At 34.3% G+C, this 27655-nt stretch overlaps 2 protein-coding genes across 4 annotated transcripts in view; one reads left to right on the top strand and one right to left on the bottom strand.

Moving 5' to 3' along the window:
* The window catches only part of LOC149065709 (alpha-tubulin N-acetyltransferase-like), a 66127-nt gene extending 43240 nt beyond the window's left edge, over positions 1-22887 (bottom strand). The window contains exon 1 of one of the 2 annotated variants that reach the window (XM_089253819.1): positions 22649-22887. The gene's annotated coding sequence lies outside the window, so the exon portion shown is untranslated. The remainder of the gene's footprint in view (positions 1-22648) is intronic. The other variant, XM_089253817.1, reaches the window with a different exon arrangement.
* The window catches only part of raskol (Ras GTPase-activating protein raskol), a 258900-nt gene continuing 234742 nt past the window's right edge, over positions 3498-27655 (top strand). For both annotated transcript variants that reach the window (XM_089253806.1, XM_089253805.1), the window contains exon 1: positions 3498-3637. In XM_089253806.1, coding sequence (XP_089109932.1) covers positions 3571-3637 — 67 coding nt within the window. In that variant the 5' untranslated portion in view covers positions 3498-3570. The remainder of the gene's footprint in view (positions 3638-27655) is intronic.

Below are 27655 nucleotides of genomic sequence, written 5' to 3'. Positions count from 1 at the left end.
AGAGCCCCTCTACGCATTTCAAACTCCTCATTAACGGTCACCCCTCTATTACGGACGAAATTTTTTGTCCGCCTACATCCGTAAAAGAGAGGATCTACTGTATATAGGGTGCCCTCTAAGTCTTAATGCGGTCTCTATCTCCTCAACTTTTCGTCATAAAAAGTTCCAATTTAAAAAATGCTCAAAATCACCCTGTACCAGTTTTGAGAGTAAAAATACAGTGTGTCACAAAATAAAAAAAATCTAAATTTTTATACGGCCCTGTTCTCTAACTACTAATTAGAAAGCTGTTTCCTTGTCTCTTCTGAGCCCCCAAAAAAAATCCGTCATTTCAATGGCAATATTCACTGAGATATTTGAATTAAAATCGGGGAAAAGTTGGGAAACAATAGCATAAACTAACGGACAACGCTCTTCTCCCTCATTTATGCTGTTCTTTCCAAACTTTTCTCTGATTTAGAATTCAAATATCTCAGCGAGTTTTGCAGTTGAAAACATGGAATTCTTTGTTGGGCCCAAAAATGACAGGGCAACAAATTTCCAATTGTAAGTTAAAGGACGGGGTATCGAATAAAAATTTAGATTTTTCTACTTTGTGAAACTACTCTGTTTCCCAAAGTGTGCATCACGGCTCCTAGGGGCGTCGCCAACCTTTGTCAAAGGCTTCGAGGTGAACTAGAGATATTGATTTGTGTGCTTATTTATGCTTCGAAGTGGTTCTTTTATATAGGGAAATATCTACCAAATTATTGTGTGGAACCGCAGAAGAACCATGAATTAGGCAAGGGATTCGTGGGTGACAAAAGCTTGAGAACCTCTGATTTACGGGATACCCTGTATGACAATGTGCCGATAGTCTTACAGTTTTAAACTCGACGCAGTGTATCTGTAGTACTCAGGAAAAGGCATAAAAAATGTGCCTTATATATTTAAAAAATAATCACATAAAAAAAATTTGTATTTAATTTGTATAGTCAGATATTTGGAAAATATACTATTAGTACTTCAACTCTCTCTAAGCCGCAGATAATTTCACTCGATTATTAAAATTTTCGGAGTAAAAACAAAAAATATTGTATTTTCATTTCTTTTCAACTTGACAAAGATTTTTGAAAATTTTAACAAGAAAAGCCATATGATAAGAGCGAAAAATAAATGTTTGGGGGACAAGTAGTCTATCAATGAAAACAGCCATTATTTTAGGGCCACTCCCTGTTCTCTATCGAAACATATTATTATCTAAACACCACTTTATAGTTATTGACTTCTTCCTATATATCGAAGATTGTACCAAATCTCTTCAGGATTTCATCAATAACGTTGAGGAGGATGGAGGTGTGAATATCCAGGGATTCAAAGTACTTTTCTGCGTGGGAAAAAGGAGTCGCTCCGACCATTAAATGTAATGGATTTTTAATGACATTACCTACGATTGGCGTTGAAGCGATTCGGTGTTACGTTGACGAATACTACTTCCGTAATTTTGCCTATGTGGTAGAAAGTAATGGTTGGTTTGGTTCTGCTAAATTGAGCAAATCCGCTGATACATCAATTCTTCAAAAGATAAGCTTTCATTTTCTTCTTTCGAATCTGTTAAGTCTGAATTAATAATTTATTTAATTAATAACATCTAGAAATATATAAATATATCTAAAAATTAGGACTGATCCGATTAATCAATTAATTGAGTCGGTTAATCGATAAATTCTCAATCGCAGTTAAGAATTTTAGTTGAGTTAATCGACTTGACTGATTCGATTAAAATTTTTATTAAATGTTTATAAATTAACTTGATGTGTTTGACGAAACCGATTAAATGTGTTATAATTTATGTTCTTATCATAATATCTTGTATAAGTACCCAAATTTAAAAATATTCGAATCAATATTTTGATCAAATTTTCCGTCATGGGGAAATGCAAGTGGATTTAATCAAATTGAGTTTGATGGGAGTTTTTTCGAAAACAACATCAAAATTTATATTGTCTCCGTTGTGGATAGCAGTTTTTGTTTTCGAAAAGCATCATCTTCATTACGCCTGTATTAAACTATCTCCGTTTTACAAAAGTTTTTTTCTAAAAACTTAACAAATGCAACCGATAAACTTATCGGTTGCAAAATAACCGGCCTAAGCCGGTATTACACTATAAAAGTTCTTTTATAAAACTTGAAAATGAAACCAAGAAGTTCATCGTTTACATTCGAGCAAATGCAACTAATAAGCTTATTGCTTACATTTTTCAAGTTTTAAAAAACAAATTGATAAATTATATTAAAGTTTAATAAAAGATATTTTACAAAACTTTAAAAAAAACAACCATTATACAAATTGGTTACATGTAACCGTTGCGCTTATTGGTTGCATATTGAAGCTTTATAAAAGATCTTTTATCAAACTTTTATAGTGTAATCACCGCCTAAGTAACATTTGGTACGAGTTTCTAAGAAAACAAGCAAGAATATGTTCATAAGTAGTTTCGAAAAATCGGTGACTAACCTAAAATAACCAATTTAAAAAAACTAAAAAAAACAAAACAAGATCCAAGTGAAGAAATTCCAGGATTCGAAAAATATGTTAGCAAAATATGTTGCTTATTAATATATAAGGCCGGGATTACACTATAAAAGTTTTGTAAAAGTGCTTTTTTGTATAAAACTTGAAAAATACAACGAATAAGCCGATGGGTTACATTCAAGCTAATCCAACCGATTAGTTTATTGGTTGTATTTTTCAAGTTTTATAAAAGGACTTTTAGAAAACTTTTGTAGTGTAATACCGGCCTAAGCAATAGAAGACTAAGCAAGAAAGACAAAGAAAGACTTTAATTCCTTACTTTTTATATTTGTTTGTTTACATCTACTGCATAGGCGCGTGAAATGAATAAAATGTATTTTTTTATGGCATCAATTAATATTTTAGTTACGGAAAATTTTCGATTAAAATTCAATTAATCAGTCGATTAAAATTTTTTTATGAACCGCTTATAAATTTAAATCGATTCCCAGCTCTATTAAAAATGATCATAAAAAAAATTAACACCATGAAGAATTTTATTTTTCTAATTTGTAAATGTAGCTTCTCGGTAGAATCTCCATCATAACGGACTCATCATCAACTATGAGTTGTTAAGTAAAGAATGATGTAGAAAAAGATGCGGTATATAAGGAGAAAGATCATCTTCCTCATACACACAAAGGGGGGAAAAAAGCGCCAAAGTGACAGTAATAATCGCCATCGGGTATGTTAAACTTCCATTATTTGGCTTCAAATGAGCAACGTGCGTGATCGTTGTTCGACGCCAAGCGACATTTACCGCTGTAGAGAGACACGAAGCTTTTCCAAACAATGACATTATCGGTTTGACAGCTCGATCAGTGTGGATGCTCGTTGGTGCATCGATCATTTTTCTCATCGAGAGATATATATATTCATTTTTTTTAAATTATCTAGTGAGAAATACAATTAAAAAAAATTTTTTGATGAGGCATAAAATTTCTTGAAAAATTTCCGCACGTTACGTAAAGGAAATCTATTGTTTGGTATTATTATATAAGCATCGGCTTCACAACATGTATAGACGAAGCTTATCTCAGTGTGAATTTCCAAGTAGGATCGAAGGATGGTTGAACGTATGCGGTGAGTTATGATATGTTATTAATTTACCGTGCTGATAATATACTATATTTTGAAGGAAAAAAAAGTATTGTTGAGTGGTATGGCTTTCTCAACCACACGCGGTACTCGCCCTCACCGCCAGGCCGCGGTGACTGTCTGTTTGGCCGGCGACTTTTCTATCACATGTTCCGTCAGTCCGGTCCCCCCTGGATCCACATCGTTGAACCGGGCCTCTAGGCCATAATCTCTGGTGAATATTTCACGGGACCCTTCATAGCAAATTCATAATACAGTAAAACCCTTCTTAACGGTTATCCCTCAATTTTTGCGGTCACCCCTCTTTTACGGCTGGATATAATATTAATTATATATAATATTACGTGCTTTTAAAAACTCTTCAATAACAACCCTTTTTTTAGGTCACTTCTCTTTTACGGGCGAATTTTTTTATCCCGCCGATGTCCGTAAGAGAGGGGTTTTACTGTATGAAAAAAGATTTATCCTGGGTTCTGGATTTGAGCCCTAACGGTCTCCTCTATGTGAGGGTCACACTATCAGTATATATATATATATATAACTGGTTTATTTTGAAAACTATTAATGGCACTTCGACTGTTTTTAAATTTTATGTAAATTATATCAAAAATGTAACATTTATGGAATTAATGAAAAACTGAAATATTTCGATGATACTATTGGGGTGGTTAAAATAGTCTCGCAAGTCAACAAGAGTTCTCACTTTAAATAAAAGGTTGAAAACTTCCGGTATAGATGTTCCATATAGGTTTAAACCAGTGTTTCTCAAAGTGTTCGTCGCGGCACCTAGGGGCGTCGCTAACTTTAGTCAGAGTCGTCACAACGAGCCGGAGATATTGATTTGTGTGCTTATTTACGCTTCGAAGTGTTTTTCTTATAAGTGAGAAAAATCTATCAAACTACTTTGTGTGTGTGTGTGGGGAGTCGCACTAGAGCCACGTTTTGTGCAAGGGAGCCAGGCAGCCGCGGGTGCAACAGTTTGAGAACCACTGGTTCTCAAACTTTTGTAGGTCCGTATCTCTAGGTCTGATTAGCCACCATGTGTGTAAAATGGTGTAAAAAATGATCAAATGAGAATGAAAGAAAAAAAGCTATATAACAAAATATTAATTGTGAGGCTAAAATGGAATACTAGTACAGTAAAACCTATCTTAACGGACACCCCTCTTTTTTTCGGCCAAATAATAATTCCCTCTTGTATAATAAAAGTATACATTTCAAACCCTTAATTAACGATCATCCCTGTCTTGCGGATGAATTTTTTTGTCCTGTCGACGTCCTCGAAAGAGATGTTTTATCGTATTAAAATTCAATAAAAAATTAAAACGGTTTACGTTGGAGTTTTTCATAACGTCATCCAGACTGTTCCACTTAACTTAGTAGTTCTTTAAAATTTCTCTAATACAGATGCATCTATTTTTCATTATAGCATCCATGGCTTTCACAAGAGTGGGGCTGACAGGATTCCAGTCCGGGGACAGGATGATTCTTACCATTTTTTTGTTTTTTTTACACTATAAATTTATAATAGAGAGATAGAGAGACCCCGTGAAAAGTCTGGCCTGGGGGCCCATCAAAGATCTCAACCTAGGGGCCCTGCAGCGGGATGTGGGGGTATGATGGCATCAATGAAAAATTGAAAAATTTTCGATTCTGCTGAATTCAGGAGTTCTGTGGTGCAGCAGTTGGAAACCTGTGATTTACACTATATACGCTCGGTTACAATTTCATTATCTATACGTGATTAGCTTCTACACACTAAATCTAATCTGAAAGTGTTTTTAGCCAAACGAGTGTAGTCAATACAGTCACTGGTTCAGGTTTAGGATGTGGCTTCCGAAGTATTTGACTGATAATATTTTGGATCTTTGTATTCATTGATATATATATATGTGTTTCTCTTCGATACTGAAACCGAAGATAAGTTAAATATTTGATAGTTTTGGGAATCGGTTGCCATCCTCGTTTCGAAGAAGATGATGATGACATAAAACAAATTTCCTACCGGCGGGAAAAAGTATTTTTGATTACTGTTATAAGCCTTCCTGTTTGGTCACGTGGTATCATCTCCTCGAAAGAAATATTCAAGATAGAGAAATAAAAAAAAGGAGAAAAAAAGAAACTAGACATGGGGGATTCTTATCACGTCCGTCAGGTGCTCATACCTGTCATTGGTCTTCCTCTGATTATGGATGCGGCTGAGGCTGGTGGTTGTGTAACTCTCGGCTCATTTGAGGAAAATACAAATAGTTACTCGTTCTCATTTCTAATCTGAAAGCGTGTATGAAATTTATCATACACGAGAAAATATTTCTAAATGGTAAAATCTTGTTTTTCTCGTAGAAATTAGCATTCCTCACGTTATCCACGTGATAATGTTTATTGAAACGAAAATAGGAAAATTCAAATCTTTACAAATTCTATGGTTTTGATTGTAAATTTACGGCAAAATCCTTGAAAATCTTAAGTTTCTTGGAAGGTTTTTAAACCTAAATTCTCTCTCTCTCTTGGAGTAGGTTCGTGGTTTATAGGCTTATTTACACAAATACAAAAGTCGCAACAGACACACAAAATATGGCTGAAAAAAGACACGGATGTCAAATATTTATATCTACGATCTTAAAAATACAGCAACCTAAGGTATGAAGACTTAAAATATGAATCAAAACATGGACTTGATTACCTGGAAGCAGTTACGATTATTCGGTCTCAAAAGGTTTGTTACTTTATTAATATTATTATATATTTAGATTAGGCAGTATCGTCTTAACGCATGGATCCACCCGGGCACGACTCGGAGACCTCAAGTGCAGAAGGGCCTCATGAAAGTGAGATCTGGTTCAAATTTTCGAGAGCACGTCAATTGGTAGGTAGAGTCATTTCTAGCCAAGTAAAAAGTCTCAGAAAAATCACTTTTTGCCCAGGGGGCCCCCATGATGCTCTTAAGATGGTCCTGAGATCAGGACCGGACTTGAGTAGGTATGAAAGGTAAAGCAGCACCGGGCCGTAAAACGTGATCAAAATACATTGACTACGCATTTTATTTTGTTGACTTCAGCTACATGTCGAAGCCTTATCTTAAAATTCTATCAATATGTTTATTATGAAAAATGTGAGCCTTAACTTCTTAGTAACACACACGCACACAAAGCCCCCTCCCCTTCCAAGCCAGAGTTTTCTACTCGTCTTCGAACCTGGACGTTTAGCGAGTCCTATACTGTAAACACGAGCATTTTGGCCCTTACTTTGTCAAAAAACGAAAAAATGATTGAAACATGAGTGCTACAAACTGATTGCTTCACGTTTGCATAATGCCCGATGATTCCGCCAGGCCGATGATTCCGCCAGGTAACACTAGTTAGGAAAGCCCACTTTCAACAGAGTTCTAATATTCACCGCTAAGTTACAGCAGCGCTGTTTTCATAACCCTGTAAAATGCACGTGTTTTGTTGTCAAACTTCCGTTTGTGCAAGGAATCCAGTACATGTTTTAAAGCCAATAAGTAAGTTTAAAGTACCGAATTTCAAAGCAAATACCATCCTGATTAAGAATATATAAAATGGTTTTGTTGAACTATCCACAAAAGTTTTTTTGATAAAATGCATAGATCGAAAATAGCACTGGTAAGTCCAAAAAAAAAATAACCTTTTCCCAAAAAAAAAGAGTCCACAAAGTAGTGGAAAATGATTGAGCCAGCCCCCGGGAACTGACAGGGGTAAAACTAACAACAAGTCTGTTGAGGAAAATGAGCCATTGGAATCAACTCCGGCAAAAATTATGGAAGCCCAATCTCTAAAGGGCACTTCACTTTTGGCTTGGATGATCAAAATATTTTCCGGGACTAGTTGTGAAAGTAGCAGAAACTGGCACTATTGTGGATTGCATGGAGCCTACAAACAAAAAACAACTTGAAAGTGTCCAACAGGAAAAAAACTTACCTTTTTCTTTAAATGGTCCAATATCATTATTACACCATTATTAGACAAAGAATTAGCCTTCAAAATTATTGGAAAGAGGACTTCTTCTGTGAATATTGTATATCCAGGAATTGAAAGCTGTTGAGACTGACTGATTATAAAGACTGATACAAAGTGAAATTAAGACTGATACAAAGATTATACTTAGGTATCGTACCTATATAAGACTTCTAATAAGACTGATGTTTCTCTTTATTGTTTTTTTTCTTTACTGATTGGTAAGAATTTCTTTCTTTTTGACAAAGAAGTACCTGAGTAAACTAAGAATATATAAATAAAGCGTATATTTATGTATTGATATATGAGAGTACTTAATTTATGAGTACTTAATATATGAGAGTAGTTAATTTTTATGGGCATCTTTTTCTCAGCCACCTCGTTGTGCATTTTGCCTGTTGTGGCGTTGTATTTGTATTTGCACTTTTTCCTTCAAAACTAGTGGGTTCCATTGCTTCAAGCATGTTTCACGGTGTATTAAAATAGGAATATTTGATGTCGAACCAAGTTACCTTAACTTATGGGATTCTTTGGCATAAAATAAAAATAAATAATTTTCATAAAAATATTATAGAAAGAGGATTTGTTACATAACAGTGCCTTTTAGAAAAAAGAGGTTTGAACAATTTAAAAATTACCTTAAATCTCAGTATGTATTATTTGTTATTTTCTAGCATGAGTTTTATAAAACAAAAAGTTTTATAAAAGTGAGACAAAATAAAACCCATGTTTCGGTAATGTTTGTAACATGCAACCCATGTTTCGGTAATGTTTGTAACATGCAACCCATGTTTCGGTAATGTTTGTAACATGCAACCCATGTTTCGGTAATGTTTGTAACATGCAACCCATGCTTGTAACGTTTCACTAAATGAATAGTGAAAAAAATTAAAAATATATAATGTGGGTTCCCATACCTTTAAGCCAGAGTCCTATCAGTCTTCCCCAGTGGGGGACATGCATACAGATATTGAAGAGCTCCGCAAAATACTCAGCTCTGACTGAAATTTGTGGTTGTTACCTAAAAAGAACACTAAAAGTTTTTGTATAGAAGAGATACCCCAAGACAAAAATTGTAGGTGATCTGTTGAACTTTATGATGGGCCGTTCCGTGCTTACTTATTTACGGTACGTAAAAGCACAAATTGTTTCCGGACTGAACAAAAAATAACAATGAATATACTAAGAAACTAAATAACGGAACTCTTTTAATCGAGTGCTTAATGTTTTTTCTTCGCCATAGAAAGAGACGTTTCTTGTATCTGAGAGTCAAGCAGATGTTGAGCAACACTTGAACGAAGGGCTGTGTCTGTGGCCAATGGACGCAACAAGGGAGTGTGATTTGCTTTCTAAATAGTAGACCTCTTTATGGAACGAGCAGAATCTGCCTTTCAGCGTAGTATACCGTGGCGTAATCACATACATACATTACTGATCTAACGCTGCCCGAGGTTTGTTTGTAACATTGGCTTGAAAAGGGACTCGTTAGGGGTTATTTAGGTCACGTGATCTATTAAAAAAAAAAGCTTCATTGTAGCTTGTATTGATTGTTTTCATATTTCTGGGTGCTTTGTGTTTTTATGGTTTAGTGGCAGATATTTTTTTTCTAACAGATTGGCTAGACGGATTCGTTTCCGGGGAGGAAAGTGCGCCGGGTTCGGTTCCCAACCCCTCCAACTCAGCAATCCTCCTGTAACGATAATGGCTTCTATGTTTAGTCACATATAACCCCCACTGCTGGTAGCCAGATTACGAATCCAGTAGGCCGACAGTATTTTCAAGATTTTTTTTTTAATTTTTTATGGCCCTGCTCCAACGGTGAGAAAGATTTCTCCGAATTCGCATTTAGACATAATTTCCGTTAACAGTTGTTCTACGTATATCAACGATAGAAAAATGGAAAAGAAGTTGTTTTAGCAATGTCTGGCTATATTGCACCAGTTTTTTGTACATAATTGCAATGGCGTGAAGGAAACTATAGTTTGCATCCAAACAAGCCACTGTTTTGTTTGTTTTCGTAATGAAAACAAAATCTGAGTTTCATTCTGAAATTTCCATTTCAGATTTTATACAAATACAAATAAATACAAATACAATGCCACAACAGGCAAATGTCCAACGAGGTGGCTGAGAAAAAGATGCCCACAATAAATATGGATGTCATATATTTCAAAAATACAGCAACCCAATTAAAAATGCAATTAAATTTTGTTTTGAGTATTGCGAAATAAATTCTGAACATAGAAGCTAATAGTTTTTAACTACTTCAGTTCTAAAAAAATACCAATCACTTATTAACAAACGGGGATAGTTCCCGTCTATTTGTTTTAAGGTTTTGTGCTTGAAAATTCGAAATACAGATTCAACTCGGTTATAATGAAATTCAACAGACCACGGAATGTAGATCTTGTAACTGAGGTAAGGTTTTCAAGATACTAGAGTGAGATATGTTATCCGATGAAATGGTTATTTCACCCTAATACGTATAAATAATGCAGAAATAAACAAAACACCCCCACCCAGAGACACGTAACAACACAACACAAAAATATTTTTTGATGGTAAATCGAAATCTTTTGACTATGCGTGTTCTTTAAAGTGTGTGTTCCCTTCAAATAAACGACAAGGAGATAACGGATACTTAACTCAACAAAATTAAGTATCTCGACCTCTTGAAGCGATACTTCTAATTTTCTATGGGTATTAAATAGCGAAAAAAAAATGTTTTGAGTTCAAATTCTAAAATTTTTTTCAGAATCACAAAAGTAAAAAAGTGCTGAAATATGTGCCGTTGCATCCATCTGAAGTGGTTGCATTTCATTGACACTAAAAATGAGGTTCATTAATGTTATTCTCTTTGAGATTCGTCAGGAACGTTACTTATTGACATTATATTCAAAATTTTGCGATTACCAAGAGTTTGACAGTGAATTCCAGCTATTATAATAGTGCATAAAAGTGTGTGATACGACTCCCGACGGCAACGCAAAACTTACTCAGGGGTATTGATGTGCCCTTGCATGACAATGAAGAGATTTCACTTTACCTTATTGTTTTCACAAACACCATTCGTTCAACCGTTAAAATAGATTTACCAGAAATTCATCTCACTCCGATGACCATTCATATTTTATTATGAACAAAACGGGACTTCTAGCAAATCGTCCTCAACTGGTGGCCAGCAGTAGGTTAAATGATCTATTGTTACTAGAATCAAAAGGGCCATGCTGAAAATTGCTAATTTTCGACCAAACATACGACATAGGGAGAATAGAGGTACATAGCCACTGTCACAGCATCCTTTTGTTGTGTTACACAATGTTATATAATGTTAAAATTTTAATTAAAATAATTTTTCAATTCGAAATGGATTAATTAATTAAATGAAAATTAAACGAGGGTTCAAGGGGTGCAATGATTCCGGACAGTAGGTTGTAAGGGATGGCCGCATAGACTTTAGCTAGACTCCGAAATTTTTAAGAATTTCTAACAGCAAAAATTCACATGATATCACGCATTTGAGCCATACCTCAACGACGGAGATGTTGTGGAAACTTGAGGGACCAGACAGGGCCCGAGACTGTAATACACCAGAAACAAGAATGCGATCTATCAGGGGCGGCTCGAGACAAAATCTCTACCGGTTCGGAACTTATTTTTGGCTCCTCCTGCCTACCCCTTAAAAGCATCCTGGGTGACCCGGGCATAGTGATTCTTCTGAGGCTCCTGCCTCTCGCCAGACATGTTTACTTTCGAAAATTTTAACCAGATTTCATTTTTACGAGGCTCTCTCTACACTAAGCCCCTCCTTCCCCCCCCCCGGGCTGGCCCATGCGTTAAGGCGGCACTGCCTCCCTCCCAATTTATCTCAACAATTCCTAAGGGTACGAACAGGGATTTAGAAATACGGGCTGTTCGTACTAAATACGGATATCTGGTAACCCTAGTTTTCACGAGAGCTCAGAGGTCTCTAGCATAAGAAAGCCATGAGAATATGATTGCTAGTTCAAGGCAGTTGGCAAAAATTTGAAAACACTGAAATAGAGCATAGCTATTCAGTATGCCTTATTTCGAAAAAATATGAGAGACATATTTTTATTGAAAGATGTATTGACATTAGTATATTTTTATATTAAATTTGTGTGGTGCCTGTCAAGTTCATTTTTTGCCTGATGTGAGTAAGTGCTATCACGTGGAACACTTTCGAAGGTATCGATTCCTTGACCCCGCGCCTCCTCAGTTCAGTTGGAAATTCTGTTGCGGAGTTCAAACAAAAGGAAGAAACTTCCTCATCGAAAATCAGAAGGCAATAAACTAGTCTTGTGGCCGCAAGTCATTTTTTTTGTAACGACTGATGTCACGTGCATAATTTGGCACAGGCCTCTCTCTCATTCACTTCTCTTGAGGTTTCGGGCGTTCATTTGTGGGTAGTAGTTGCGCAACTCTACTACGTTGTGCAGGTGAGCTCATGAAAAGTATGAGTTTCTCATCAACGTTGCAGCTATATGCATTCTATAAAATCTTTAAAAAAAATTCTTGCTTCATCTTGACTATTACGCTGTAGGCAGGATTTTACAGCAGCGATGCCAATGATTAATGAAGCTTTTATTACATATTTTTTTATCACACGTTTTTTTGACACTTGTTATTATGCGCATTTTCCTCGGGTAATATAAACGCAAAGAATTGAAGCTACGTACCGGGCATTCTACGTATATTGTTCTATATTGAAGTAGAGTTTTTCAAGAAAAACTGATACCTTTTTTTCACTTGTGAATACTTCTTGTAAATCAACTATCTGACCGAACCAGCTGTATCTCCAAAAACTTGGCGTAACGTGAGACTGAATGCACAATACTTTATATTAATATTTAATCTCAAGAAGTTCTCGTACTGTACATGAAACCTACAAGCGTTTTGTTGTCTATGGATGGATCTCATTGAGGTAAATCTGATACACCACTGGTGTTAAAACGTTTTCCCCATCCTTCTTGCCTTCGAAACGAAATCATTTTGTGCTATACCTCCGGAAATGTAAAATTCATATTGGTATTGGACATTGGTATCCGTGGATACATCTACAGAGAGGAGACAGATTCATCTCTCACTGGTGTTAATAAGTCTTCTGGTTTAGATACTAGGCTTGCGACACACTTTCGTAACGAAATAATTTTATGCTATGTCCCAGGAAAATATGTACAAGATGAAAATAGATTTCGTTGAGATAAATCGCACAATACACTATTTATGTAAGGACTTCGGTGGATCAAACCAAATAGGTCGCATTGCACTGTAATGAGGTTTAAAGGACATATTCACTTTTAAACTTGTAGTTTTAAACTGTTTATGACGCAGGCTCCACACCCTTTTTTAATTTGGGGGTATTATGCACTTAATATGCAAAAAAGAAAAAAAATTGTCACATCAAGCAAAAGTTTCTCAAGTCAGTTTGCAGTTTTTTGATGAAAGAAACACTAATTGGTATTTAATTAAAAAAAAGACACTCATTAAAATTATATAGTTGTATTTTATGAATAAAAGAAAGACACTGAGTAAGGAGATTAGAAATTTTCATTCCCGATGGTAATGTCTTAATGAGGTAATTGAATGAATTATCAACTCACATTACAAAAACTCCCGCTGTGAATTTCCGTAATGAGAGATGAAACACTTAACCAATCGCTAAAGATATTCTTTTTTCAAAGTCACTTTTCATCGTTAGAACGAATTGAGTTCTAAATTTTCAAAGAATTTTACGTGTCTTTCACGTGAGGTTTTACTGGTATTCTGGGGATCAGTTCCTTTCATTGACATGAAAAATACGTTGTTAAGGTTTTAAAATACACGCACAAATCAAATCCGATTTTATGAGACTTAAGAAGATATAAAAATAGGTTTTTCTTAATAAAAATTGCATTTTAAGAAATTGTCCGAGTTTTAAATAATGAAAGAAATCCCAGGAGATGAAAAATGCTTTGATAAGATGACGACGGCAGAAAACAGCAAATTCGATGCCGAGCTTGTGAATTTAATCCATTGGACTATATTAATTGATCCCTTTGGACATTCTAATTTTAAAAAAGATTTGTCGACATGAAGTAATGGGTAGTCTTCGAAACTCTCTGGCTAAAAATTAATGAAGGAGAGAACTTTTTTGATTCATGTATAATACCAAGAGAAAATCTATAAAATAATTTTTTATAAGAGTTTCACTGAATCGGATATCATATTTTATCTACTTTTACAAAAGAATATACTTATACTATTTTTTTTTGCTCCTGATAATGATCAAATATCACTTTCATGGCCCAAATGCAAACTCACAGTATCGTAGGAGACTGGGGATTAGAAATTCTGTTGTTTTTCATGAAGATACTATAAAAACTCTATACTTCCAATAATAATAAATATTTGCGTGAATCTTTTCTTAACTAAAACAAAAGCTGGTTTTTTTCGAAGAAGGTGATGGTTTTTTCTTTGCTACACTTTCATTTTTATTTCAAAGTGATACAGCCTTGTGTGTGTGAGTGTAGTAGCATGGAGTCACGTGTCAGGGTTCGGAAGCAAAAAAAAAAGAGACAATACATATAATATTTTTAGTTCAATAAAGGTATTTTTTGTGTCCTTGATAGTGGTGAAAAATGCTGGGTGAAAAGTTCTCTTCTACTTTGCAACAATCGGTCATGCTCGGCTGATTGTGGAATGTCCTTCAAACATAGCTTAGTAGATACACCAATATTTAAAGGACATCATCAGATGAGATTGTGCGTGTGTGTATAATACTTCACGCTCTTTCAATACAAACCGACACTACAATAAGAAAAACTCTCGTTTTTTTTTTTCCAGTTGCTGTCGATATTCGGTTCACCGTGCATATACTCATCTTTCAAGGCATTAACAAAGAAATCAGATCCCAACAACGTATTCTTTGATTTATGATCGTAAATGAACATATTAAAAAGTTTCGAGCAAAATAGTGGTTCAACTGATCTCAAGTGAAGAGAATGCTCGTTTTGTTCCTCTCGTGCGTTAGAATGAATGAAATAAAAGAGTTGGCAATGACACTGGTTTGACTTTTTTTGTCAGGAAGTCGGTGGTAAGGGCGTTGTCTTGTGTTCATTTCATTTAGTCAAGCTTTTTCTTTTGTTGCCAAGCATTTCTTTTCTGTTTTGCATATATTTTTTCAGCGGAAACAGCCTGGGTCATGAGTGCTTGGGTAATCATTGAGTGTTATATGAATAGAAATGGTACCTTTGCTGGCATTTATGTGCTTTCCGTTGTTAGTTGCGGGGTCTTTAAAGACTTCTCAATTCACTAGACGTGTAATAAAGAGGATAATACCAACTTGCATAAACCATCAAAGACTATTTTTGTCCCCGGCTTGAAGCAATGAAGATTGACGACTGTAATTTTACTTCATATGTATGTCTTTTATCTCCTTTCTTTTCTTTCCATACTTTCTCCTATATACCACGAAGGCCATAATTTAAACGTCTTCATACTAAATAAGATATTTTATAGATCCATCCATAGATCAGGGTGCAGTTTAAAAACTAACTATACTTTGTAATATACAGGGTGGGCAAAAAGTCCGTAGAAACTTTAAAAATGAATAAAAACCGGAAAAATAACGGAAATAAAAAACGGTTTGCAGGGTTAGCATCGCTAGGTCACGGAAATTTTTTTTAAGACGGGGAAAATAACTAAAAAACGGCCGATAGGTGGCGCTGATATGAGCGACTTCGTTAGAAATATGCAAATGAGACGGCGCTCCTAATCCACAAGCAGTACATCGTTATAAACAATGTATGTGGACCTGCTGCACTCTGCCGTTGCTGGATTTGTGACTCGCCTGCAATGTGTTATCCCCTGTGGTGGTGGTCATGTGGAACACATAATGTATCAAACGGGACTCGACTTGAACGATAAGCTACTTTAAAAGTTTGTCAGAGCTGGGCAAATGCCCCAAATGGGCAAAAACCTGTCAGGCAACAATGGTTTCTGAGAATCGACAATCACTTTCGGAATGTTTACTATGGTTACCGTTGTTCCATAGCAATGCGTTTCTGACATTCAATAGTTTACTTTTGTAAATAGCCTTTACAATAGTTTGTCACTTCTTTAATGCTTCCCGTATTATGTATAATAGTTTATTCCTTTATAATGGTTTGCCACTTTTTCAGTCCTTCCAGTAATTGAAGAAAACCCGAGCAGCACCGGGTATTATGACTGGTTGAAATCTAAAATGCTATATTAATTTTTCTATAAGTCCCAAAGATTATGTAGTTTGAGCAAACGAGTGTGTTAGTACTAATATGTTACAACAAGCAAAGCACGATTATTTAATATGTTGTTATGTGTGTTCCATGTCATGAATAAACTTACTGGATGGAGGAACTAAACGCTGAAAGAATTGCAATGTTTTCCTGAACTGCAAGTGATTGATCAGCTGAAAGTTGATGCTCAAAAAATGTAAAATGTTTAATCTTGACCTCTGCTTATATGTAGATTAGAATCAGAAATACATACAAACAAGCAACGGTTTGTATGTTGAAAAACTTCTCGTTTAATGAATAGTAAATCATTCACTGTATACAATGGCCTTGCCTGGTTAACATTAGGAAAGAATCAAAATATTTGTGTGTCAATTTACATGAAATGAAAAACATTTTCATCCGTGCCTGTCAATGTCGATTAATAGGAAACAAAAGAAGAATGTGCACCGTGGTTATTGTTTAGAAATTCGGGCTCTCATTATATACATTCGGACGCGTTCGCAGAGGAAACTTTATCTACAATAATGGATTCATCGAGGAATCACGAGGGATCTTGTAAATGGTTGGGGCTGAGCTCATGCTGATGGGCATTCAATGATAGAAAATAAGATTAACGCACGCGAACACGCAAGGGCGGTAAAGGATATGGTTCTACCCCGAAGAATTTTCTAAGAAATTTTCCAGACACTAGTGTTATGCAAATGTAAAAGCTAAGAAATGAAAAAAGGCCTTCGCACGTTTTGCACTTCCGTATTTTCTTTACATTTCACCGAACTATAATAAATGAAATTATTATTGTTAAATTTGACAATAACTTAAGGGCACTAGCTTTCTATTTCAATACAACGACCTTTTTGACTCATAATTATGTACGCCTGCTTCGATATGCGACACTGAAACCCGGGCCCACTTGGATCCTGTATACCTATGCCAACACAGTCCCGCGTGGGTCTGAAACACGTTTTGAGCCAACTTTGAATGAATCTAAAGAAGTCAATTTATTATTTTTTGGTACATCTCATATCACAATATCGTAATACACGTGTACAAATGCGGCAAATCTATGAGCCAAGCTGACTCATATTTTTATTTGTACTTGTATATAGATGTCTTAATTATATATGTATTTTTCACACTATTATTCTCCTTTCATAGCCTCTTTTTTATATTTTAGTAACTTGACATTTCATGGCAAAACGGTAAAATGATACAGTACGTTTGAAAAAAAAATGTCTCATGAGTGAAATAGTGTTTTGTTACACGAGTATGATACAAGGGAAAAGTATTTTCTGCCTCAAATTATTAGACTATAGCCATGTAATATAAAACCATCTAGAAAAACTTTTGCATCGTTCATAAAAACACACTTCAGTGCATAGACTTTCCAGGAAGTGTTTGTCGAATCTAATTGACTATTTTTGAATTTTTAGATCTTATTCTGCCGAAAGTTTGACGCTCATATAAAAAGTTACCATGGCAACATGAAATGGATTCTTTGTATGTCAGTTATATATTTTTCTTTTCTTCAGTCCCTTGAGATTGCCATATCCTAGAATTTTATTTTTCTTTCGCCGATTGTAGGCTGTTGTGTATTGAGATGCATCGCCATCCATCTCGTCCTCCGCCTCTTTCATGCTATTTTATTTTCATTTTTTTTCTGATCTTCCCCCCATCTTATTAATTCCGCTTCTTTTGGTTCTCTTCCCTCTCTATGCATGGTTGCTCAAATTGCTACTATAAAAAACAAATATCGATCTCAAAAATGTCTGAACCAATCATAAGTCATACCTCATCAGAGCTAGGTATGCTGATTTAATTTCCCAACTTTGCATGGATATCAAAATTCGAATGTTTTGTAAAGGGAATCCACATGCTGTCAAGCTTCCGGAAAACAATCTGTTTTAGATATTATTCAATTTTCAATTTAAAGAAAGTAATAATTCAACAATTTTTTTTAAATAATCTAGAACAAATTGCAAATATTTTTCAGAATTTTTAATATATTGTTGGTTTTAAGTGTTTTTGGTTCGTCAATGGAAAATGCAGAGAAAAAATTGAAAAAAAAATCCATTTGCAATAACCAATAATTTAGAGATATTTATTTTATTCTCGAGTGATTGTTTTTAGAATATTTCTAAGTGATAGTCATCGTCACAGTACTCGTGAACCTTTCAATATCGTGAGATAATAGCGTAATATAACACGACGAAATAAGTCAATGCTATCAATAGATACAGTCCAAATAAATTCTGATGTGAAAATTATTATCATACAATGATTAAAAAAATACATTATACATACATTCTATTATACAGTATGGCAACGAAACGTATCACATTATTTGTTATGGAATTTACGTCTGGAATAAGTGAATTCAATAATTTCTAAAAGTAGTAGTATAACGAATTTTATGATACTGTCTCCTACGGCCATATTCTACCCATGTCATCAAATGATCATTTTCTCTCCTATCAAATAAAACAAGAAAATAGCAATGAGAGAGATAAGGTATTATTTATTTGTTTATTACCGACTTTATACATCCGAGACAACCGAAGGCAAATGGTTTTTATGTTCCCCTTTTTTGTTCTTTTTAAATTCTAAGATAGATTTGGTGTGGCTGGTCCTTCACCTCCCCGAATAGAAAGACTTTAAATCAAAAGATATATACAGTGTAATGTATAAAAGCCATGAAGAAAAGAAGAGCAATAAAACATTGAAAAGAAATCGGGCAGAAAGAAAAGACCCTTTCCGATCTCTCGGAAGAAGCAACAAACGCTGTCAAAAAAGTGTTGACGAGTGATTGTTAAGGTGGTAGAAGCAGCCATGATAATCTCCTAATTTTTGAGAGGGATAAAACAATAAAGGTCCTTAAGATTTGTTTTTTTTCCCTTCTCTCCTTTCTCTTTTAAGACACTCTCCTAATAAAGAAATAGCTTCTCTTTGCTTTTCTGCAGCTCATGCAGAATGCTATCACTACTACCGAGAACGAAACAAAGTGTAATTTTCCACTACATTGTGTAAACAAAACATTATTTCTAGTGATCTGAAACAGCTTTGCGAGAATTCAACGGATGACTGAGATCATCTCTCCCACTTTCTCTGATATAATTAGACTGTTCTCGATGCCATCTTCCGTTTTTATTTGATTCTCTCTTAGAGCGGCTGATGAACTCAACTCCACGCTCTCGGAATGGACCCTTGTTGAATCCCTGGGAGGTCATCAAACCAACTCTTTCAAAATAATCGCTGCCGGTTTGAAAGGATATTTCAAATATGATATGTATTTAAAGCTAAGCTTCATCTCAAACACGAGTTTAGTTAACAAATGTTATAAAATAAAATCCAAAAGACTCGGGATGTTTATTTTAGCAGAAATTTAAGAGGGAAATATTTAACCCGGAATTGTAACAATGTAGAATTTACATTTACAAGTAAATAATAATAATAATAATAACTCCTTCAAACACAGGTCGTCACTGTTTATTCCCTTTGTTACTTTTGGAACGCTGGAGTTTTACAAATCTTCGTACTGCACCTTTCTATACTGAACAAGCTAATAAAATACAGACGGAAAAATAACGAAATAGTAATAGAAACAATGAACGAATGAGCGTTTTTGTAAGGTCCCTGTGAATAATGAATGGAAGAAACAAACTAATGACCTCGACCCCACTTCTGGCAGAAAAAGTATATCTCTAGCTGTCCTTTGTTTAATTGATATCACTTTTAAATCTTTAGCAGGTATATCGTGTAACGAGATCGCATTGCATACAGAACAAACACAACAAGAGACTGGACGAGTAAACTTCTAAATCACAAACTCTTTTGTACTACTATTTTGTATTTGTTTTTTACTGCAATCGGGTAACAAGGAGATCAAAATGAAAAGAATTAACTATTGAGAAGAAGCATTTTTTTATCTTCTATTGGGTCTGTTGTACAAGCGCGTATCTCATCCCATGTTTTTTTATAATCCCTTCTCGTTTTTTCTTCGATGGTTTCCAAGACGAAGTAACGTTAGATGAAATCTGCCCTTTTCTTGTCTATTTTATCATCCCTTACGTATAATTCCAATTTCCGATTTCTCCCGAGCTTAATAAAAAAAAGAGAAGTGATAATAATAATCAAAAGCTAAATCTAAAATAAATCCCGAAAATCGTTGATGTAATTGGAAGTGATGTTCTATTCTGAGAGTAGTCCATTCATTTTTGTCTTCTTAGTCTGTGTGTTTATGATGCGTGTGGCTTGTTAATTGCATAGAAGGATGTCGGAGGTTAAATAAGGTTAAAAGTTGGTTGCCTGCGGTGAAATGCTGTTACATGATTTGACTGTTGATTTTATTTTGACTGAATATTTCTCGAGCAATTCACGTTTCCTTTTATAGGATTTACTTCTTACTTTTATTATTTAATTTTTTTACTCTTTTAACAGCGTAATGTATTTCAGTTCTTGTAAAGTGACGTTTTTTTGTTATTTTAAGAAAACTTATCTCATTGCATCGGCAAACTTTTATTCAATTTAGTGTCATCAGAATAAGTGTCTTATACTGTGAAACGTGATAGCGAATCGTAATTAATGTATCTGTGGAAATTAAGTTATTCCCGTAAAAGAAAAAAAAAATTACTCGCGTGGTGTTATCTTCTTTACTTGATTTAACATGTTGCGGTGGTGCGGAAAATTAATGAAAGGGATGGAGTTTTTTGACTCGATCTAAAATTAAACTCGCTAGCTTGCTAGAACCTTTCCGCTGTTCATGAAGTTAAAAACTTTTATAGCAGACATTATGGAGGGGTAGATTAAATTACTTTAGAACCCTAAAGAGAGGAATCTAATTCGTAAAATTATATATTGTGCTTATCGACCTCATAATATTTTAGAAATGATTAGTCTATAAGTAATATCCAAATTTTACGTCAGATTTAATGCTTCCACCTCTTATTCCACAGCAAAAAGAGGGTGTTAATTGTGAGAGTTCATAACAATGTGGTTTTTGTTTTTAGTTCAACTGATATTTAACCTTAAATATCAGTTGAATGCAGCGGTATTGTCTTAAACTAAAAAAGAATCACTACAATGTGAAGTTTCACATATTTCAAGTTCCATTTCCACCCTTTCTTTTACACTGTTGCTTTTCAAACAATGACAATACTTCGCTAAGAACAGTTAACATTGACCCGTTTCTCTTTTTTCCTCTCATAGAACAAATTTCGTTTTTTGCTTCACATACCTTGGCTATTTTAAACACACCCGATCCTCAAAGCTTCAATAAAAAAAGACGGCACACCAACTGTTGTTTTGGGGATTTATAACACATTTATTAGATGCTATTAACATCTTATGCGTATTAAATGGAAAAAGTTTGTCCAATATGTTGTTTCTCGCTTTTAACGATTAACTCTAATTAAAATATACCGGAAATGTGCCAAAGAGAATGCCAAATGCCCAAAAGAACAAGAAAATTTTCAATATATGTATATATAAGAAACCAATTTTCTATTTATATGGTTTTTTTCTTTCATTTTTTCAAGACTTTATGAAAAAAGCTATATAATATAAATCCTCAAATATATATTATATTGAGAGAAAACAACACAAAAAATATTATTTATATATTTCTGTTTTGTTATGTTTTTGAAAGAGAGGACATGTGCGTTCTTTTCTTGCTAAAGGTGTCCGATTCTTTATGTGTCGAACAAAACTAGAATATAACTTGGGGGATATCGCGTGACCTGCATTCTTTGGAAATGATTTTTGTCCTTTGAAGAAATGGGTATCTGAGATGAATCACGTTTCCCTTTTTATCACCCAAAGAATTATCCATATTAAACAACGCTTCACGTTCACCAAAGGTTTCGAAAAAGGAAGTACAGTCAAACCTTGTAGTAACGAATCTCCTGTATTAACAAACTTTTTGGTCCCATGCAATTAACTATAAATATAATGTTACTTTACACTGCTGTAATGAACCTCGACTAGGAAAGTATGAAAATCGGGTATAACGGAATAAATCGAATGCCTCCTGAAATTTTTTTACATTTTCCTACTTCTAATCAAGTTTCCATCCCATTCAAAAACAAATGTAATAGGCCTGATGGTATTGAGTTGGAAGTAAAAAAATTGCTTCATTAATTTTTTGTCAATAAACGCTTTTCACATACAAAACGATCATTTATAGCTATGTATATTTCAGAGGGAGATCTCTCTCTCTCTCTCTCTATTTTTCAAGAAAAGAGTATGAATCTCACATATAACGTTTATGCTAAGGTAATTTATGATCGTATGTAATTATTGATACAGAATCATCTGTAATTACTGTAACAAAACTGTAATTATTGATATCACATTGTGGAGTTAGAAGAGTGAAATGCACAAAATCAAATTAATAAATGTAGTGGAGACTAAGGGGTGATTAGAATTTTACTTATTTTTTTATTACAATTACAGTATAAACCACACAAGTTTTTTAGTATATATAGTCGTGGACTCTGCTAATATTTCTTCCTCGTAGTTTGCAAGATGATTAATTTTTTCTTATTGGATATCTTATATTTGCTTGTGGTATATAACGAACAAATACAGTATTTTGTCTCTTGAAGTTCGTTATTATAGGGTTTGGCTATATAGCAATTACTTTACAACAGCTGTTTCCAATTAAAGTTCAGTCAAGTACTGTATCCGTTCCCAGTTTATATTGTTTATATTGGGATAATACAATAATTATAATAACTATACAAAAATCTCACCTTGAATCCACATAGCAGTTTTTTTAAAAGATACGTCCAAATGCGTAATTCACTTCCTGATATTTTCTTTACTCAAATGCAAATTAAACATTTTTTTAATTAATCGTGTTAAGAAGCTCGTTTGTCGACAAGTCAGTAATGTTATTTAGTGCAGCCTAGTCCATTTTGTTTCAGAAGCACTTGCAGCAACGCCTAGAATAGCTTTTAAGGGAACGTAGCTTGCGGCTTGTTATCTCTACAAATGGACTCGAAGCCGCCGTTTCCTTCTCCGATAAAACATTTTATTTACTTTATTATTTTCTTTATTCAGTGGGTTTTGGTTGTAGTATCACGTGACTTTATCTCCGATCTCTATTTATTTGACTTTGAAATAATATCTCGGTAACTGAAAACTCTCCTTTGTAATAGTATCATCTATGAACTTCAGAGAATCTAGTTAATTCTGTGTATTTCATAATTCTATACCAAGTTAAAGGTATCAAATGGCTAGAAAGATTTGATACCTTTGATAATTTTGATTTCTGTTCTATTAGAGACAATTTCGCGTTTATAAGTAAAATATTCTACACAATTAAAAGCTGAAAATGTGGTTTTTATAAATTTATAATATATATAATAGAAACAGCTGTTCGATATACGACATCACTAACAAATGTTCTACACCAGGCCTTCCGCATTCTCCAGTATCAAGTGTTCTTTTTCCTCTCAGACCTTATACTGATTCTTCAAAGTCTTTCCGACCGTAAAAAAAAATAATATAGTTTGCAACCCAGTCTGCAGAATCGACCATAAAAAAGAAATTTCTAAAAAAAACAATAGGTGGTTGTAAAAAAAAAATAAATATAGAACATTTCTTTCATATATACTTGTACATGTATTGAACCTTTAACGTTGATACTTTAACGTTTTTATATGCAATATATCCCTCTTTTTTTTAGAAAAGAGAAATTTTGCCGAACAGAAAAAAAAACCCAATTTTTTTTCATTCCGTTCTGAAAGAATTGGAGCAAACATTTCTTTATATTTACAGTGTATATATCTTCGCATTGTTTCTTTAAAGTATGTCAAAGGACATCGACAGACGGATGAAAGTCGATTTTCGATATCATGTCATGCTTCGCTTTTTCGATAGACGGTATAAAACTCTCTTCTTTTAGTATTTTAAGTATTGGGCAGTTTATTCTCAACTGGTACGGTCAACCCTCGGTTTACGAACTTGATTCGTTCTTGAAGTCCGTTCGTAAGTCGAATTCTTCGCGAACCTAAACAATTTGTCGGAATAATGTAAAATGAATTTATTCGTTCTTGGCACCCCGAAGATTTCTAGTGTGAAATTTTGCAGCAGCTCCTATGCATACCGTGAAACTAATGAAAATCATTAAAATAATAAGTTACTGAAAAAATAAATACAGTATGAAAGAGACGAAATGTGAAAACCATGCTCGGGTCATGTCTGGTTTCATTAATATCATCTATAATCCCAGTGTCAAAGCCCGCAAAAGAATCTGACCACAATATCCTCCAAGCCAAATTCATAGTTCTGTAAAATATTTGCTGCTAAACTTTGTCGATGACAGCAAATGCAATGCGCAACTTGCAATATGTAATGAAAAATATTAAAATAATAATTTGAGAGGTCATTGAGAGTGTTATTTTTATGCCAAAAATTATTGTAAAACATTTTTGAAAAAGTTCTCTGGTGTAAAGCTTCTTGAAGTTTGAAATGACTTGCTGATCCATGGATCACAGAGTGGATAATAAGAATCGCATTTAGGGGCGTGAACATTACTCTCTCTCAGATTAAGTCAAATTCTTCAACTAAATCGTCTCCCTTCCCAAAAAAAAACCACACACTGGTCACAGACTTCTGAAATATCCTTCCATCGAGATCCGGTCCTTTTTGTGTGTTCATAAATCAAGGCTAGTTCGTAAACTGAATCATTTTTTGTTGTTCGTAAATCTAATTTTTCGCAAACCAAGGGATGACTGTATTTCTAAAATTAACAGAAAATACCAAACTTATGAATGAATTTATCATGAAAACGGAATACAATCACAGAGACGGAAAGGAAGAATTAGAGACACATCATTATTATTTTATTACTCTGGCATAAGCCTGAAACTGGCCGACTATTATTATTTATCACCACCTGATTCCGTATTTGGAGTTTACCACGTACAACATCATCATGGATAAACCGCAATAAAGCCGTGGTAGGATAAAAGACTCATCTCCCTCTCTAGCTTATATAATATATACCTGCAATTCTCCGAAGAAACGTGGTGAAAATTCCACGGATAGGCTTTAATGTTTCACATCCCTTGAGAAAACTGCGCGTAATTTGTTGCACTTAAAACTCACTTCTCTTCGATACTCTAGGGAAGAAACTGGTGAATTATCGAGCATATCCTATCTGGGGATAAATGGTGACTGATAGCGCTGCCCAGAAGTTTTCCGAGATGTGTATGGTATGGTGTGCTTTCAAGAATCAACAATGAATAGCACAGTTTCGCTGATGGGTATGGCTCTACAACGCAACAATACCGATATTTTTACGAGTGTTCTCTTTATCACTGATAGGGAGACGTATTGGAAATTCCATTAAACTTAATTCCCAAGCATTCCCTCGTTATTGTCATTTGATTAGTGGAATTACGGGTCTCCATGGGAAGATTGCCATTTGCAAATAGCATGAGAACTTTAACAAAAGTACCCGATAAGATAAAAGAGATTGTCATTTCTCTCATTATTTCGGATCCCTGAAATTTTGAAATGGTTCGATCGGGTGATATTGGTACAATGAATTCTAACAAAATTCAGGATTTTTTATTTTGTAAAACTTTTAAGCGTCAGTATGGAGGTCGTTACATTGTATATTATGAATATTTACCGGTTATTGAAACACGGTACAAATTGTTTAATGGTTTTTAATTTTTTTTTAATGAAAATCAATTTGAAAATCACAAAAGTCTCCATATAAATTATCGCTTTTTCTCTGACTGAAATTGCAGAACATCACGCACGTAATATGACTGCATCTACAAATAGTTAAGAGACGTGACTTTTTCGTATCATTCGATTTTATTTTTGCTTCTGTTGTAATCGCATCTGCCAATGGACATTGAAGTGCTTTTGTAATTTTAATCATTCCTTTTTCTTTCTTTTGTTCAACAGAAATAAAATAAACGTGCTGTAACAAGAACTGTAGTGTTTATTATTAATGACGTGTCCATAAAATTTCCTAAATAAAACGAAGAATTCACGATTAAATCAAATCAAAAATGAAAACACTGACAGTAGTTTTATCACAGTAGTATCTCCTAGAACGGAGAGACAGAATTTACATCCATGTACAGCATAAATTAATTTTTTAATTTAGTTATTCTACCAGAACTTTCCATTTTTTCAAAAATATACATATTATAGGGGGAAAAAGTTAAAATTACTATTTTTTCATTTATATTGGCAGGAGCGAAGTATCACGATACCATCTTCGAAAAGTCACGCCCAAAGCTTTGCTGTACTGCAAACGGGTCACCTTCAGAAATTTAGCCTTTTTAATACGTACTTAGCCAAAGGCTGTGTGCCTAGCGGGGGACCACCCACATGTAATGGTTCATCTAAAGATAGCGGCTTGTTTGCCAGCCGTCGGCGCCCTTATTTCTCCGAATGACTTCTCCATGAGAATAATAATTGCAATTTGTTTCGAGTTCTTTTTTTTATCAGCTCCTATTAGCTAAAACTGCTTCATCACTTCAATAGTGTCTTTTTCTCTCTCAGTTATTGTCTGCCTGCGTTTTCGGTGAAATTACATTGTTTCTAGACTGGGATAAAATACTTTTGCAGAAATAAAAAAGTCTAGAATAGGTCCAAGCCAATTAAAGCAGATTATTATTTAAAAAAGGTGTTTTTTTTAATAAAAATTTTTAATATATTTTTTTTAGCTTCGGAAATTTCTCTGTTACGTTGTTGGAAAATAAGAGCTTTTCCTAGGAAAAATGAACTATAGAAACGCACCCTGCGTGTGCACGAACGGTGATAGATGAATCATTTAGCAGAGGAAGAGATTGATGGATGTCCTTGGGAAAAGTTAGCTCGGTTTATCTATTAAAGAGAAAAGGTATAGAGTTTCGGCTAAATGTATATATTCAAAAAAAAAATTTGGATTATATCTTCACTTTTCTAAATTCATCATGCTCGTAAGTTATTCTAATCATTTTTGGAACGTTCGAAAAGATCAAAGACAATTTGCGTTTATCAAACATGGGAATGACCTTATTTCAGTCGAACTCTGTTTATACGAAAAAGTGAAAAGTCTGGCGTTTCCTCGTATGAAGGGGTGTCATACCTTTTAATATGGAGCAAAACTATGCTCTAGTAGAAATATCATTAAAATACTATTCAAACACTGATTCATTTCAATTTTTTGCACATAGTTTTGATTGTACAGTGAAACCTCCCAATAACGGCCATCAACGAGATCGAGCAAATGTGGCCGCTACTGGAAGGTTACCGTTGTTATGAGGTTCAGTATTTCTGAAATATAGATAATATTTTTATTGCGTGTAAAATTATAATAACCCATACCATATTTAACAAGAAGAAGCTGTTTTGTAGCTCATGACATTTATTTTGCATAATATTGAAGATGCGTGGATTTTTCATGAAGAACTTTTTTATTTGTAATTTCTTATTGTTAATTTCATTCAAACATTTCATGAAGAAAAAGGCATACAGCTGTACTGTAATCTTTGTATCCCAACATGCATTTTTCAAAGAGATCAGATTCATCCTTCGGTGCAATCGGCTATTTTTTATTGTTATCTAGGGCAGTATTTTCGATTAGTGCATACCAAAGCACAATTGGTCAAACAACATGGAAACAAGGACTCGCTGGTGTATGACATATATAGCCACTTGTAAAACTTTAACGATAATTTCAGCTTTGTTCTTTTCTGAAACGCGTCTGGCACAAATGTTAGCATCTACGTACTTTAGGAACCCCC

This window comes from Pholcus phalangioides, unplaced genomic scaffold, assembly GCF_987345545.1.
Source record: "Pholcus phalangioides strain wild (caught in Gottingen) unplaced genomic scaffold, Ppha-v1.0 ptg000039l_1, whole genome shotgun sequence".
Classification (NCBI taxonomy): Eukaryota; Metazoa; Arthropoda; class Arachnida; order Araneae; family Pholcidae; genus Pholcus; species Pholcus phalangioides.
This window is presented reverse-complemented; position numbering and strand designations above follow the sequence as displayed.